Below are 18,199 nucleotides of genomic sequence, written 5' to 3' on the forward strand. Positions count from 1 at the left end.
TCTTTGTGCAGCGCTTATGGCTGTTTTAAGTGCTACGGATGTTAACTCGCTGGGGGCTTTCTTGTAGTTCAACAGTGCAATGCGCTTAGCGGCTATGACAGGTTCCAGCTCTTCAGAGTGAGATTGAAACCAGTCTGCATTCCGCTTCACGCGTTTGCCATAGGTGGTCATAGCTAACTCATAGATGGCGACTCTGATGTGGGCCCACTTTAAATGTTACTGTTGAAATTTCTTCCACCATTCTTTCAGGCAGTGCTTTCCAGATCATAACAACTCACTGTGTAGAAACAAAATCTCCTTATCTCGCCTATAGTTCTTTTGCCAATTGCCTTAAATCTGTATCCTCTGGTCACCAACTGTCCCGCCAGTGGAAACCCTCTCTGTCTATGTCCTCAAAATTTTATTATACTTCTGTCAAACCTTATTTGGTTGGAAAAGTTTCCATCACTAATATGATTTATTATGTCACCAAGGAGAAAGAAGAGGCACATTTCACGCAGAAATGAGGCCATGGCATTCTTATGACATATTCCAAGGTGACTAATTTCATCGCATTATTTGTCAAATAAGCAAAAAAAAATGTTTGCTGTTTAGTTTAGGATGAAGAATAGCGTTTCTGTAATCATGTATAAACATTCAGGATGCAATCCTTGTTGGCATGTTTCCCTGTCAACCATTCTGCATTACTACACAAAAACATAAGCATTTTAAGCAACAGGTAAAGGCCATTAAACCCAATCCGCTTGTCTCTTTTCTGCAATAACAACAACTTGCACTTATACAGCACCTTTGCCACAGTAAAATGTCCCAAGGAACAAAGAAATTAGAACAGTAGGATAAAGCTAGTGGTCTTAGTTACATTCTCTGAATATTAAAAAAAGGACTCCTATGAAGCTCCATTATGATCAACTTCAATGCAACCCACAGTTAACAGTATAACTTAGGTCTTGTGTATGGTATATCAACAATTTGCATTTATATAGAACCTTTAAAGAGTAGTCAAGCATCCCAAGATGTTTTATCAAATATCATTTGACACCATGCCACATAAGCAGACATTGGGACAGGTGACCAGAAGCTTGGTCAGAGAGGTAGGTTTTAAGGAGCATCTTAAAGTAGGAGAGAGAGTTGGAGAGGCAGAGAGGTTTAGGATGGGAATTCCAGAGCTTAGGGCAACTAAAGGCAAGGCTGTTACTGGTGGGATGAGGGAAGTGGGAGATGCACAAGAGACCATAATTGGAGGAAAGCGGATTTCCCACAGGGTTGTCAGCTGGATAGGAAGGGGCGAGGCCATGGAGGTATTGGAACATAAGGATGAGAATTTTACAACAGAAAAATGTAAGAATATTAAGTAACAGGCAATGGCCATTAAGCCCAATCAGATTGTCTTTTCTACAGATCAACATCATTTTTCCACAGTTTCCCTTGATCCTTTCCTCCTTCAGATGTGTATGTAATTGTCTATTTTAATAGATTTATCTGGTAACTTATTGAAGAATGCTATTACCATTTGGGCAAAAATAAACTTGTGCGATTCCGTTTTTGCAGTTACATATCTTTGTTTTGTTCCCTGATAGTTCAATCCTTCACCATGGTGAACAGTGTTTCGATTTATTTTGACAGTTCTCTTCATAATCTTGAAAAGTTCAATTAAGTCATCTCAATGTCACCTCATATTCAAGGAAAGCTAGGACCAAATTCTGTGGCATTTTCTCACAGCTTGAATTATGTAACACATGCTTTTTGTGATAAAACATTTATTTGGGTTGATATCACACTCTGCAATACTAGTAACAGCCCCATTTGTATTCATATCATAGATCTTTACAGTACAGAAGGCCATTCAGCCCATCATGTTTGTGCAAGCTCTTTGAAAGATCTATCCAATTAGTCCAATTCCCCTATGGGTCTTTTGCCATAGCATTGCATTTTTTTTTCTTTTTAAGTATCCATCCAATTTTCCTTTGAAAGTTATTGTTGAAACTGCTTCTGCAAAACATTCCAGATAGTAGCAACTTGCTGGTTAAAAAAACTAATTCCCCGCCCCCCCCCCAGGCTAATTAATCTTAAATCTATGCCCTCTGTTTTCCAACTCTCCAACCAGTGGAAGATTTCTCCTATCTACTTCATCAAACCCTGTCATAGTTTTGAACACCTCTGTTAAATCCTCTTAACCTTCACTGCTCTAAGGAGAACAACCCCAACTTCTCTATTCTCTCTACATAACTGTAGTCCCTCATACTTGGTACCATTTTCATAAATCTCCTCTGCACTGTTTCCAAGGCCTTGACATCCTTAAGCAATGCCTTTGCTTGCTATTTTGAGGAAGGTACTAAATGGTTAATGAACCATTGAAATAGTGGACAGAGGAATTTCATACAACATTATCAGATGTTTATTACTAATAATTCACAATATGCTTTTAAATCATGAAGGTGACATTGCCCTTAACATCAAGGCAGCATTTGAACAACTGTGATATCAAGGAGCCCTAGCAAAACTGGAGTTAATGAGAATCAGGGGAATACTCTTTGTTGCTTGGAGTCATACCTATCACAAAGGAAGATGGCTGTGGTTGCTTGACGTCATTCATCTCAGTTGCATGACATCACTGCAGGAGTTTCTTAGGGTACTGTCCTAGGCCCATCCATCTTCGGCTGTTTCATCAATGGACTTTCATCATAGGGCAGTAGTGGGGATGTTTGCTGATGACTGCACAATGTTCAGCACCATTCACAACTCCTCAGATACTAAAACAGTCCGTGTCCATATGCAGCATGACCAGGACAACATTCAGGCTTGGGCTGATGAGTGGCAAGTAACATTCACGCCACACAAGTGCCAGGCAATGACCATCTCCAACAAAAGAGATTCCAACCATCTCCCTATCAATGGAATTATCATCGCTGAATCCTGCACAAACAACATCCTGGGAGTTCCCATTGACCAGAAACTGAACTGGACCAGCCACATAAATACTGTGGCAATAATAGTAGGTCAGAGGCTAGGAATTCTGCAGCAAGTAACTCACCTCCTGACTCCCCGAAGCCTGTCCACCATCTACAAGGCACAAGTCAGGAGTGTGATGGAATACTCTCCATTTTTCTGGATGACTGCAGCTCCAACAACACTCAAGAAGCTCAACACCATCCAAGACAGAGCAGCCCGCTTGATTGGCACCTCCTCCACCACCTTCAACATTCATTCCCTCCACCAATGACGCACAGTGGCAGCAGTGTGTACCATCTCCAAGATGCACTGCAGCAACTCACCAAGGCTCCTTAGACAGCACCTTCCAAACCCATGCCCTCTACCAACTAGAAGGGCAAGGGCAGCAGACGCAATGGGAACACCACAACCTGCAAGTTCCCCTCCAATCCTGACTTGGAACTATATCGCCGTTCCTTCACTGTTGCTGGGACAAAATCCTGGAACTCCCTTCCTAACAGCACTGTGGGTGTACCTACACCCCAAGGACTGTAGCAATTCAAGAAGGCACACCAGCACCTTCTCTAGAGCAATTAGGGATGGGTAATAAATGCTGGCCTAGCCAGCGACACCCACATCCCACGAAAGAATAAAACAAATTTAAACTGTTTATGTTTAAAAATATGATCTCGTGCTGAAGAAACGCCACGTTTATGATAAATTGTTTGGCAAACTTTTTTTATTTGTGAATTCGAGTCAAAACGTATTATCAAGGCGCTTGCAAGCAATGTCAAAGTGACACAAATGATACATGCTAATTGTTTTTACCCTGTACTAAGAGAGCCAAATTGGTCGGCTTTTATTTCACGGTAGACGACGCATGTCCTTTTAACTATAGAGCGAAGCTCCCGCTTTATATATAATTAACATGGAAGAGTCTGGCCACCTACTTTCTACCTCAAGCGCTTTAAGTTCTTCTGTCCAACACTTCTGTGACTGAACGTTACATTGGTTGCATGCACACGGAGAGAAGGTTTCGAACACACAGAGCCGACTCTGTGCATAAACCATCCTACAACAGGCAGCATCAAACTGCAGGAGTGTTACCTCGAAAACGATGTCATTTCCTACCTACCTTCATTTCTTCAAATTAGTTATCCTGGTCACTAAATAAAGCCGTGTAAGGCATTGGCATGAGCCGAATTCTGTGAGGAGCAAGCAAACTTCACTCCTGTATGCAGCAAGTGCAGTTAACTATGCCTTTTATTGTCAATAGCTGGCCAGTTTTACACTGATCACTGGGCAGTTCAGTCAGTCCTTATATTCAGCGAGGAAATGCAACCTATGGATAAATGGGACACCGGGTGGAGGAATTGGAGCAAATATATCACATGCATGTTAAAGGGAGATGCGATGATAACAGTTCAATGAGTGAAGATTTATCTTAAGATCTAGGAGTGGAAACCAATGTGAAAGTGATTTTCAAAGTTATTTTTTGTACGTATTATTTATCATCTATCTCTGTTTACCTATCTTTCTATCTCTCTATCCATCTTTCTATCTATTTCTCTCTATATATATCTTTCTACCTATATCTCTATATATCTGTTTATCTATTTCTCCATATCTATCTATCTTCATCTCTCTATCTCTGTCTATCTATATCTCTATATTTATCTATCCCTATCTATTTCTTTATCAGTGTCTCTCTAAATCAGGCTATTTATGTTATGTGAAGAGTGGTGGGCTGATGACTGCCGGAGTGTGAGGCAATGCGCCGCCCCGCCGCGGAGGAATATTCTGGCAGGGGTTGGCATGCAATATAGTTCAGTGTGGCACTGTTTTAGCGCCAGTTTCAGGGATCGCTCTGGCAAAAGAGCAAGCGGCTCTCTCCGAGTCTCCGGGAACTGTCTGCTCACCAACACGAGCTCCGGAAAAAATGACCTTCGCCTCACTCTACCTAATCGGATTGCTTATCTGCAGCGGGGAAGGTAGGAAGGGGGTGAAATAATGTGAAATAAGAATAAATAAATAAATAGATAGAAGCATTGACTGCATTGCAGTGAGAGAATGGGACTGAGCGTCGGGACAGATTGCAGAAGAGAATGGAAATTGAAGAGTTGTTTGAAATCAAGTCTTTTGCTATTTAAAGCCACGTCCGTATCGTCACCTTTCGCAAAGCGGTTGTCAGTGTTCTGTTGTGTTGTGACAGATGACGGCTGTTTGAGAAGGGACTGAAAGATTTGAAGGTGTATTTAGTCCTCATTTGGGGAAAGACTGAACCATTAGATTGGGGCTTCCTGAACTTTCCTCTGTGTTTTATGTTTATTTTAAAAAGCCTGTTGTTTAGCCAACGCTCCGTTACTTTCATTAAATTGTCCATTAAAATGGTTCGCTGGTTGTTGCATATTGGGAATTCCAAAGAGTTTGGACATGGCGTGTAATTTTGAATCTTTTTTTCTTGGAGAGTGTCCGGAATGAAGTGGCAGGACCCCCGTCCACCTCCCGAGATTGGGGGCGACTACATTCACATTTTTTCGCGGTTCCAGGCTGGATTTTTATCATTGAGATGCAGTCTGCTGACAATGCATTGGGACATGCTAGTAAATGTGGTCGTTTGGCAGTATTACGATGCCCAAATGCATCGCTCGCCTTACCTGAACTGAGCAAAGGTGCTGTCAAAATGTTTTGTGCAATCGGGGCGTGTTAACAGTTCAGCTATCATTTGATTTTGGAATGGAATTAAATTAATTGTCATCTTGAGCCTGAAAGTTTCGACACCCTGTATGTGTGTGTGTGTGTGCTTGTTTGCATCCATTTAAGCAGAGTTGAGTTGAACTGAGATATCTTTGGAAGTGGATGCGAGTGTGGCATATACAATGCTGAGCAAATCCCGGAGTCCTGCTGGATGCGGCAGGTGGCGATGCGGAGCTGCAATATCGCATTACCGTGTTCCAGTCACAAAAAAATAACAAGTACTTCGGCCTCACTATTTGTGCGAGCGTGCCTTCTAGTCCAGGTCTCGCTTGGTGCAAGGGAAGAATTAATCGATGCGAGGGGCTGATCCTACTTGGGTGAGCTTGAGAAGGCAGTGTTGGAAGGAAAGGGCTAACTTACTGCGAGACGACCTGTCCATCTCCAGCTCACTGCTCTCGGTCCCTTGATCTGTTGATTATCACCCAGGAGATTTCATTACTGGAACAATCTCCGTTCGCATTTCTTTCTAATCCATCGGCCTTTTTCCTGACATCCTCCACCCACCTTTCTTAATATGCTGCTAATCCTAATGTTCTTGTTATATTAAGATCTTCATAGTTAAGTGGCGGTTATTAAGTACAGTTCTGTCAAAAATAAACTTGTCCTGCTGCCTGATTTCTTTTAATGATGACGGAAATGAAGGAGATGGAATATTAGCTGGGAAACTTGGGGGAGGCGGGTAAATAATGGTCCAAAATGCAGCTGAATGGAGACAGCTATTGCAGGGTTAGCAGAATGTGAAAGTTAACCTGCTCCAATAGGTGAGCAGTAAATATTTGTGTAACAGTGCATTGAGAATGTCTTGCGCTTTGATATGGTATTGGGAGTGGGGTAATAGTCAATAGCACCAGTGAGATTGCCCAGATCAACGTGGAATGGGAGCTTAACGAGATAACAAGATGTAGAGAACTGGACGGGTAAACATGAGCAGTAGGATGTGGGAAAAGGCGCTTACCTACGGCCGTTTGTAACCCATCCCTCCCACCATTCATAAATCGTTTGTCCATGGTCCACAATTCTAGGTATCAACTCATCTGGAGTTAGTCAGTCTTCGCCCTCCCTGACCCACCCTCCCCCCGCCGCCCACATTATCCCCCTTTCCCAACTGGGCTTGGCCAGTGAGACCTGAAGCTGAAGTGACATTTCGGGAGTTCGAGGATTGGGAGTCATGTCGCAAGGAATGTGTGCTCATGTGCGCCTATAAGGAACAAAGAGCTGCTTCCAATTTTGTTATCTGTTACCCAAACTGAGAGTGGAAGTGTTTATTACATCTCAATCGCCGCCTTCAATGTTATTAAATAATCACACCAGGATTATGTGGCTCGGAGAGTGTCATTTTAAATGTCACTTAGTGAAAGCCTTTCTATCTGATTGATCCTTAATATCGATTGCACAATCTAAAGTTACAAATATAATTAATGACAAGACAGATACCCCTCCCCCACCAACCAACAGCAGAGTGCTCTTCCTCCCATTTACACAGTGTTTATTTACTAGGTGCGTTACATTACGCGATGTTGGCAGTAATGCACAGTTCACGTCTCGGTGACAGCACAGAACTACCTTACAGAGTTAGTAATTTGGTGTTACGCATCTCAAGGGAACGATTTTCACTAAAAAAAAACCAGCCAAGCATCAAGTTAATTTCCTTCCATCAAATAAGAGGAGTTAGCAATTTCTTATTCCATTGTTTCCTCTTCGAGAATACAATAGTTAACGGATTATTAAATGGCGTTGCGGTGTTCCACTTAGTGCTTGCAATCCACTACTTTCACTGGGATCCAATTCCTTGAAAACTGAATGCAGCGGATAATGGTTGCATGGGATTGATTGCAACCCACGAGGGGTCGAAGGTCAAACAGCAATAGGACTGCGTTTGGATGAATGTGGATTTGAAGAGGATAGAATGGAGGTTGACAGTTGTGATTGGCGGGATTTCATAGGACTGAAAAAAGAGAGGAGATTGAGCTGTGGTGGGTATGGACACAAATGATGAGGAGTTACGGATATGATGGGAACTATTGGGACCAAGGGAGGTTTGGCATGGGCTGAGTTTATTAATTGAGATAGTGGTGGGATTGGAGAGGAGGAGCAAGGGGAGAGACTGAAATTGTGAAAGTTGGCACTGGACTGGGCGAGGGGTTTAGGGTCCCCATTGGGCGGATGGAAAAGGATCGAGTTTGAGGTCTCTGATAGACCTGTTGATATTTTTGAGTTGTCACTTGTCCCTTCAGAACTGTTTAACCGCCTCATTGACGAGAGAGAACAAGAGTTAAAATCCAACAGCTTCTATCAAAACTGCTGCAGAAAAGTAACTATAAATATTACATTCACACACACGCACAGATGTTTAAACTATAAGAGACTATCAGACTGTTGTTTCTCATTGTGACATATAATTGAAGTAAACAGTAAATCCGGAGGTGACCGACACATTGCTGTGAAGGTAAGGCAACTGGAGTGTGTTGGTGAATAAATATTTCTTCAGTCGGAGTGTTGTGTTTTTTCTGAGGTTTCTCGGTGGCTGCCGCACTTCTGGAACACGAGCAGTGATTCCACTCCTGCCATACACCAGTTTTGTCTGGGATTGGAGATGGTAACAGTGGAATCCTAATCGGGAAAGCGAATGTTCCAACTGACTATAGATGTCGCAATGAAACTTAATTTTTTGCCTCAATAACTGGTTAAAGATGTTCTGTTAACTCTCTTTGAACGCACATATTTGAAATCTACAGTTTTGCTAAGTAGCAATTTACCTGGATGTTAAATGTCTTCTTCAGTTAAAGTGTTTTTTAAATTTTATTATTGCCCAAAAGAGGTGAATAGAAATGTGCAGAGAATGTTGCTTTATTTATGGGCTTTCTTTTTTTAAAAATCATGTATCTTTGCAGAAGCCTCTCCTCCTCTGATTTTGGTTCATGGTACATTCCCCACTGACGCTATTCCACCATTAAAGACCAAACGTTGAGTCACAATATGCCGCTTGCTTGTACTATTTCCCAAATTCATTAGTTCTTGTCAGGTCCCTTTAAAGGCCTCCAGAAGCCAATCTCTTTGATTGGATAAGGCCGGCCGCACACTTTTTTGGGATTATCCGTTTAGATACTTTAAGTAGGATTCGTTGTTGCTTGGGCTGACCCATTAGTGACTAATACTAACTGGTATTTCAACACTTTACATTCGATAGCAGCTCGTTGTGAATTGACGCTGTTCCATATTGCAACATGACAAAGGAGTATCAATGTTCCAAATGTGTGAATCCCCAAGATGTGTTCATGCGGGCTGGAGATGTTTTATTACCTTGTATAAAACTGCGTAGTTCCTGATGCTGGTAGGCAGTCATCATTGTTGATCACTTCTGCAACTTTTCAAGAGTAATATCTTATGATTTGGTAACGGGGGCGGCGGGGGACGGGTGATTCCTTTCGGCCAATGCCTGGTAGCAACATCATCGATCGAGTAAGAAAAGTTCCTCCAATCGCTGTTCCCAGTCTGAGAACACGTTTCTAATTTAGCTGCAAAGGTTAGTCTTCTACATTTATAGCCTGCGGAAAGATTCCTTCCCACCCCTCTTCTCCCTCAGAACTTTTATCCAAGTATGTGTTGAGTTTCTAGCTGTGGGAAAATGGATAATACAAAACCCCTAATGGGAGGTCAAAGTCCAATTTGCAACATGCATATTTTTCATATGTTCTCCACATTCCTCCAGCTTCTCATTTTCCCCCCATCTCCCTGCACTGGGCACCAACCCATTTCTTTACTCCCTTCACTTGGGACCACTTCATACTAACCTGATTCAAATTGGCCCGAAAGGAGTTTAGGCGAATGGAGCTTGAGTTGCACCAATCACTTTGTTACATGTGGATGCCTCAACGCAGTGTGCAAAATGAAACAACCTGAATTTGATGGAATGATGAATAAATAATATCCGTGCTCTATTTTACAATCAGACTGCACTGTATATGTACTTTATATGCCTCCCTTTATCTAAAAGTGTTCACAGGTTTCCTGTGGAACTGTCCAGTGAGTTGAATGATGCCTTTTTTTTAAATGGAGTAATGTGTGACAGTGGCATTTATAGGAAGTATCTGCAATAGAGAAAAGCAGATTGTCGATCGTTTCAGTCTTGGCTTGAATCCGTAGAATTTTATGTGCATATAAAGTTATCTGTACTGAAATGAAAAAGATTCTATTAATATTTATCCATGATTAAAGGTTTATGCATTCTATAATTCGCATACATATTCCGTTTATCAGACTCTCATTTAGACAATGTGCTTCAGCAAACATTTTGGTACCGCATCTGATACAAGTGCATTTAGCAGACACACTCTACCGCACACTTCACCATGTCACTGACTGCTGTAAAGTGGAAACGGGAATTGCACGTGTCAATTGCGGATCTGCGTGAGAAAGGCCAATGTGTTGGAGTGGGATCCGTCTCTAGAATGAAGTTGTGATGGAGCCTTTACTAACTTGCCTGTGAGTGAGGCAAGGGAGAGAGAGGCTGAGCGATTAACCCATCTGTCGGGTACAAATTTGCTGAGTGTTTCTATTTATATTTCTGATTTTCAGCATTTTTGTTTTCTATTTCCGCCTCCCTGGTACAAGTATTCCATAAAAGATTGTTTTGTAACGCTTCTATAAATACATGCTCGCTGTTATTACACACTCCTGGAAGAATTGTGTGAACCACCCTTTTATTTACAGATGTCTTTAACTAATGCCATCTTCCCTTTTTTTTCTCTCCTCTTGTACACTATTTACTAATTGAAAAGTCAGGTGGGCATCCTGCTGTCAAGTGTTTACTTACTGCTGAGGTGGCCAAGGATGACCCCACAGGAAATAATTGTGTTATGACCAGGTGAGAAAGGAGTCTACAGGTTCCCTGTCAGCCTTTTCCTAGTTTCACCGTAACAGGGTTTAAGCTTTAAAACACCGTGTTTTAGCTTCCCTCTCGGTGAGTCCTTGCCCACTGCTCTCTAACTGTAATGGCAAAGAAATTAACCAGACAGGTTTTCTCAGATTTAAACAAGAAAGGTGTAAGTTTATTAACCTTAAAACTCTAATTCAGTTAAAACTACTAAAAATACACGACACGACCAGGATAGCATGCAAATGCGATAAACACACAGACACAAATAGAGACAGAGGAAGAGAAAGAATTAAAGGGGAAAGGGTTTGACGCAATAGTTGGAGTTCAGTTACTGGCTTTGGGTTTGATGTAAAGTCTTTGATTGAAGTTAAGTCTTGCAGTTCTCACTGGGGCCCAGTACACACTTTCAAACTTGTTTTGCTGGTCATCAGTCTTGAGGCTTAAGTTTCATCTGTGGGTCCCTGGAGTTGTGCTTGAGAGAGACAGGGAGAGGCCTTCCTTCTCTTTGGTATTCAAATTGCAGTCTCTGGTTCTTTTTGTGTGGCACAATTCCAAAAACCCCAGGTTACCAGCAGGTTAGTCATGTGACTAACTCCTTATTTGGAATAACCTCTCTGGTGAGGTTTGTGAATTTCCGCCAAGCTGACTAGACACTCTCAGTGTGGGGGGGTGGGGGGGGGGGGGGTGGAATGCTGGCTTTTACACATTCAATGTCACTTGATCAAAATCCATTTGTCTAATTGATTCAGGGAGGCACCCCCATTGTCGTCTTCAGGCAACTGTCCTTTAGATGCAAATGTGCAGCCATGTTTTCAGCCACTGTTGTGGTCTTTTTAAACAAGTTATTTCAAGTCCAGTAACAGTTCAAAAATAATGTTCTATATGACGAAATTAATATGTTTCATTTTGGCAGGTGTGGTTTTCACCACATTTGGCAAAAAAGCCAAAGGGAGATTAGAACAAAAATATTTTTAATTAACAAATTGTTGTGATTTGGAATGCACTGCCTGAAAGGTTGCTGGAAGCAGATTCAATAGAAGAGTTCAAAAGGGAATTTAAATCTCTGCTTCAAAAACAAGTAGAAAAGGGCTGTGGGAAGGGAGCAGGAGGAGTGGATCTAATTGGATAGGTCTTTCAAAAATGCACAGGCACAATGGGCTAGATGGCCTCTTTTTCTGAGCTGTATAGACATTAGAGTGAGAACCATCCAACCCTCTGGTGCTGGAAAAGGTCCATGCTTGGATATTGGGTGAGGACAAGATCAGGGTCAGCTGCAGTGACACTTGCTCTGTGCGTGAAAGGCCTACTGACACTCCGAAGAAGGGTCACTGACCCGAAACGTTAACTCTGCTTCTCTTTCCACAGATGCTGCCAGACCTGCTGAGTGAATCCAGCATTTCTTGTTTTTGCTACTGACACTCGTTGCCTGTGCTCACAGATTCCATACATAGTGCTGCAAGCACAAAGGTACTGAAAGTCAACACTGCTGCTTGAGGAACTGACAAGAGTCATCACCATCAAGAGAGAAGGGCGGAAAATTGCAGGGTGGGGGAAATCACAATAGCTTTATAAAGCAAACTGTATAGGTGACATTTCAGGTGGTGAAATTCCTTTTATTGATTTTAGCTTTTGAGATAGTATGAGTACAAAGCATAATTATATCCTGGTCTCTTCAGATGAGATGTTATTGATTTAACATTTCTCAGATGATCATACTAAATCTGCAAATATTCTAATGTTGGAATACTCATGTAATAGGAAAAAACAAACCACACTCAGTCTGGAAGGTGCAATTTTAGAAAGTTTTTACATTATTTCTGTTGCCTGTGTTGTATTGGCATCCATGTATGATCCAATGGTGGGCTGGGGTAATCGTTGATTATCATTCTGGTACAACCAGGACTCACCTCAATGTGGTTACGTTACTTTCCTATCTGCGGGAGAAAAGAACAAAGGCAATTGCATTAGAATTTCACATGCACTTTTGGACAGGGTGGGGGAGAATAAGAGCAATTTGTACTCTTGACAGATTTCGTTGCAAGTCTGAGTTGAAGAGCTGCCTTTAGTAGTAGTGCCCCATTGAGCCTAATCTCAATGTGAAGAGACAGTGAGGATGAAGAGAAAATATTAGACATGTCATTACGAGGTTGCTGTTATAAGCTTTATGGTGGTTGAATAGAAGCAGTGCTGCAAACTTGGCAGGGGTTGGGGGGTGGAAAGGAAATTACTTGACTGTTTCCCTTTTTACAGTTGGCATGAGCGCTACTGAAGTCAGGACAAATAGAGTAATGTAACTCAAACTATACAGCTGACTGGAGGGGAAGGGATGGTGGTTGGGGGGGGTGGGTGGGGGGAGGGGGAGAGAAAAAATAGCTTTGAAAGCTTTGTCATGCAGTGTAGATAGTGGCAGCACATGTTATTAGTAACAGGACAAGAGGGAGGCTTGCCCAAGAGTCCATAATGAAATCGTTATCCTTGGCTGAGCTTTCCTTATTGCAGCTCTGTCATGAAAGTGTTTTCCAGCTCTGTTTCTTGATAGCACAACAGTGTTTGTCAGTGAAGAGATGACCGGACAAAACACAATTTGCACAACAGTCTCTTTTTGTGATCAGTCAGTACCTGAAGAGATAATTTTAGCTTCTCCTCCAACACACAGTCACAGTGATAACATTATTTTCATTCATGGTTCCATTTACGATACATTTGGGATGTATTAAATGTGATGACCATGTATAATCATTCACTAATATATCATGTGTACTTTTTTAAGGTTTTTTTTTGTATTCAGTCTGCCAGACTCCTACGTCCTTTTTGAAGGAGTAAGTTTGTAGCCAACCTCCTGTCTCCTCTGTAATTACCATCTATATCCAGCTTGTAGGATGCGCAAAAAGACAATGTCTCCACTCACATTTCATTTAGCTATCCTAATTATTTTTCCACTCATCCCTTCTTGGAAAAGCACTGGCTCCCTGACTGGAGTGGTTCAAGTTGGGATGGTATGGAGTAATGATGAGAATTGATCACTGTGAGGGGTCATTTTAACTTTGGGTGATATTAAATTAGATGCCCATTATACACCTCACTGGATTTCTTTTTGTTCTTATCCTCTTTCCCAGTTCCCCTTCTTCCATTGAATTCAATGTAAAGGAAGATCTTGTGATGTATATAGGCAGCTAACTTGAGCCGGAATTTTAAGCACATTCTCCCCCTTTCCCCCCCCCCCCCGCTGCCCCCCAAATTACACCCCGGCCAGGAGTGGGCTGGAGCATGAAATCGAGTGGGAGGTGGGGTTGCTGTTCCCGTTGTCTACCCACACCTGTTGCCATTTTACCAGCAGTGGGGGAGGTTGAAAACAGCCCACCCGCTCCAGGCTAATTGAAGCCCTCAATTACTTGCCACTTAAGGGCCTCCTCCTACTGCAACTGGTATATTACCAGTGGTGGCCAGGTAATACCAGGCCGCCTCCTTGCAGGCCTGGGGGTTGGGGGGGGCTCCTCATAGGACACCCTGTGCCCCACAGAGGGTCCGCCACAGCAGCATAAGCCGCCACCATTGAAGCAATTCCCAAACCGCACCCCCCCCCCCCCCCCCATGCCCTCCTGAATGACCCCCGCCTCCCTTGCGGGTCCCAGACGATTGTCCCCAGCAAGGCCCGAAACCCCACTCACCTTTATGGAGGCCAACGTCCACGGTCCTCTTCTTGCTGGTGTCGTCCCAGCAGTGGCTACTGCTCCCAGTGGCACTGCTGGGTCTGAGGAGCTACCGGCCACTAATTGGCCGGCAGATCTTGGAGGCAAAATTGCTGCGTGGCTTCCAGGGCTGATGGAGGTGGGCTCGCCCCCCCCTCTACCCCCCCCCAACAAATTTGAAGGCAGTGGGCAGGACCTTCACCACCACATAAAATTCCAGCCTTGATATCACTCATTTTACGACATCACCCAGTTAAAATGACCCCTTAAGTGTTGATGCGCCCATCGTCACTCCATCACTGCACTTGATTTTATTCATATTGAGCTAACTTAGGTCAAATGATAAATAATCTTTTCAACAGAAAATTCACTTGCCTTTCTCCAACCTCAGACATTTGTTGAAGATTGTTGTGCGGTTCTGTCTTTTGTGCTGCAAATCTAAGCTACAGTGTTGATTATTTCTCTCTCAATATTTGGTTAGACAGGAAGGCCTTAAAATTCCTGTGCTTATTTTACAAGTTTCCTTTTTCTGTTCTTTGTGATTGTCTCGTCATATGTATTATTAAGGAAATATTGTCATGTTTACTGCTATTTTGAGAGAGCGTTCTTTGCGGCTGAGGCCTGATGCAATCTCGGTCAAGGTAATCAAAGCAAAATTCTATCAAAAAGAGTGAGAGAGAAGCTCCCTACTGCAAAGCACCTCCTGTGCTCCAGCCAACTCCTCTGCTATATAAGGTGCTATATAAACAATTGTAGTTGTTAAATCAATATTGGAAAAATGTAACACTATTCCACTTGCAGTACTCAGTGTTTGGATTAATTACTCCCCAGAAAGTTATTAGTTAAGCCAAGTACCACCTACTTTAATGTGATACCAGCTATCCCTGTGGTCTCTAAGTGAGATTGCTGACTCCTACTCACTTATGGGGAGTTTTGCGACATGACCCTTTGCCCATTGGGTTTAAACTCCTAATGAGATTTCCTAATAGGATCCTGCAGCAAGGACTGGAGTCTGTCATTATATTAGGTTGGGCTGGATCGAAACCAAAGCCCAGACATTAAGTAGAATGAAGTTCTGCTTAACTAAGTGCTGTGCGACAGAATACTTAATTCAGGAATTTGGGTAAGTGCACAAATTCAGTACAGGGAGGGAGGAGCTGCTGTTCTGGTCTTTTATTGAACAAGCAGTGATCCAAGAGAGGGAGCCAGAGACAGTGAGAGCTGAAGCCCAGAGGCATTATTTAGGTGATTGGTTGGGGAGTTTTAAGTTCTTTTTTTCCCTTTTTAAAATGGGGCAGTTTAAACTGGTACTGGGGAGCTATAAATAGTGTCATAAATTTATAGCTTAATATCTTAAACTAGTTAATATAACTACAAATTCAGTATTTCTAAACTTGAAAACTAATTAGTTAAATAAAATAGAATAAAGATGGCAGGGCAGGTGATGTGTTGCAGCTGTAGCATGTGGGAGCTGATCAACACTGGGGTGATCCACTACAATCACATCCGTAGTAAGTATCTGCAGCTCGAGGAATTTCGGCTCAGGGTTGATGAGCTGGAGTCCAGGATTTGGACACTGCGATGCATCAGGGAGGGGGAAAGCTACCTGGACACTTTGTTCCTGGAGGGAGTCACAGTCTTTGGGCTAGGTAATTCAGATTTGATCAGTCCTCAGGGATGGTTGAGGCAGGTATGGGGATCTAGAAGATAGCAATGGAGGCCCCTCAGTCTTTGCACCTGTCCAACAGATTGAAGGTTCATGCAACTTGTTTGGATGAAAGCAGGGACTGCAGAGAGGATGAGCAAACTGATCACAGCACCATGGTGCAGGGGGCCATTCTAGTGGGATGAGATAAAAGGAATGTAGTAATATAGTTAGGGAGACAGATATTGTTCTCTGCAGCCAAGAGAGTGAGACCCAAAGGCTGTGTTACCTGTCCATTGCCAGGGTTAAACACATCTCCTTGGGGATGGAGAGGAGCTTGGACTAGGAGCGGAAGGACCCAGTTATCGTGGTCAAAGTGGATAACAACGACATAGGCAGGACTAAGAAAGAGGTCCTGCTGAAGGAGTATGAGCAGTAGGGGCTAAATTTAAAAAAAAAAAGCAGAACCACAAAGTTGGTAATCTCTGGATTACTGCCAGAGCCATCAGCAAATTGGTATAGGGTAAGTAAGATCAGAGAGTTGAATGCATGGCTCAAAGATTGGTGTGGGAGAAATGGGTTTCAATTCATGGGGCACTGGCACCAGTACTGGGGAAAGAGGAAACTGTACCATTGGGAACAGTGTCCTGGTGAATTGTATAACTGGACTGTAGAGAGGGCTTTAAACTAAAGAGTAGGCGTGAGGATTCGGGTGAGGGTTAATTAATAAAGTTAACGAGAAAGGACAAAGCAAGAGTGTAAGGTAGTGAAATGAATTATGATAACCAGAGCATAACTGGAACAGAGTATACAAACTTAAGTGCACCAGCAGATAAGGTCAGAGCAGGAAAAATGGTAAAGGCTGTTTGTCTGAATGCATGCAGCATTCAAAACAAGATGGATGAATTGTTAGCACAAATATAGAAATAGTGTCATGCTAGGCCCCACCTGCCAAGAATGAGGCATATTAATGTTGTCATGAATATTGATTTTATACTGTTACTGGAGTGAAGAAAGGACTTGTTAAACAGATCAGTTGTGGCTGGAAAAGACACTTGCATATTAACAGATGGTGATTGGAAGGACAAAGTACCATTCCCTGACACATTCAACCCACAATGGACCTTGATGACCTGGTATTGTGTGTAAGAGGAGCATTCCAGGCCCTGCTAAGATGATACAATCCATAGAGCCAAGACGTGGTCAAACCAGTTAGTCACATGACTAATCTGCTTGGCAACCTGGGGTTTTCTGAATTCTACAAATAGTTTGAACAGAAAAAGTCTGTTTGCTCCTGAACTGAGAAGATCTCTCCTGTCTGTCTGTTCCCATCTCTTTCTCACAAGCCTCTGTATCCACTGAAGACACATAAACCCCACGAGAGAAAAGTCTCCTACAGAAAACAAAGTTTTTAAGAAGAATACTGGGCCCCAACGAAAACCAAGATCTACCTACAATCAAGTGAAGAAGTACCGTAACAAAAACTCTTCAGCTATTGCCTCAAATATTTCCACTTTATTTTTCTTCCACTCTTTTCTGTCTCTATTTGCATGTATGTATCACATACGTCTGCTAGCTTGTGTACGTCCTGTATCCGTCGGCATCAACCGAATTGGAGTTTAAGTTCAAGTTTAATAAATTTCAACTTTTCTTCTTTAAACCTAAGAAAGCTTGTTTGTGCTGGTTTCATTGCCTTATAATTGGAAAGCGGTGAATGAGGAATCACTAAGGGGAAGCTTAAAAAAACAGTGTGTTTAAAATTAAACCCTCTTATGGCAAGACCAGGTGAAGGCTGAAAGGAAACCCCTAGATCTCTCTCTCACCTGATTGTAACAATTGGTATGATATGATAACCATTACAGAGACATGGTGGCAAGGTGACCAAGGCTGGGAACTAAATATTCAAGGGTATTTGACATTTAAGAAGGTTAGGAAGAAAGGAAAATGAGGTGGGGTAGCTCTGTTAATAAAGGATGAGATCAGTACAGTAGTGAGAAATGATCTTGGCTCAGAAGATCAAGATGTAGAATCAATTTGGTTGGAGATGAGAAATAGCAAAGGAACGAAAGAAGTCATTGGTGAGAGTAGTTTGTAGGCCTCCGAATAGGAGCTGCACTGTAAGGCAGAGTATAAATCAAGAAATAATAGGGGTTGGTAGGAAAGATACTGCAATATTGGTGGGCAATTTTTAATCTTCATGTAGATTAGAATAAATAAATTGGCAAAGGTAGCCTGAAAGATGGATTCATAGCGTGCATTGGGGACAGTTTCTTGGAATAATATGTTCCGGAACCTAACAGGGAG

At 42.4% G+C, this 18,199-nt stretch overlaps 1 protein-coding gene across 3 annotated transcripts in view; it reads left to right on the forward strand.

The window, feature by feature from the left end:
• Positions 1-4,798: 4,798 nt before the first annotated feature.
• Positions 4,799-18,199, forward strand: part of LOC137374715 (neural cell adhesion molecule 2-like) — a 1,514,570-nt gene continuing 1,501,169 nt past the window's right edge. For all 3 annotated transcript variants that reach the window (XM_068041260.1, XM_068041261.1, XM_068041262.1), the window contains exon 1: positions 4,799-4,919. In XM_068041260.1, coding sequence (XP_067897361.1) covers positions 4,868-4,919 — 52 coding nt within the window. In that variant the 5' untranslated portion in view covers positions 4,799-4,867. The remainder of the gene's footprint in view (positions 4,920-18,199) is intronic.

This window comes from Heterodontus francisci, chromosome 10, assembly GCF_036365525.1.
Source record: "Heterodontus francisci isolate sHetFra1 chromosome 10, sHetFra1.hap1, whole genome shotgun sequence".
NCBI classification, from domain to species: Eukaryota; Metazoa; Chordata; class Chondrichthyes; order Heterodontiformes; family Heterodontidae; genus Heterodontus; species Heterodontus francisci.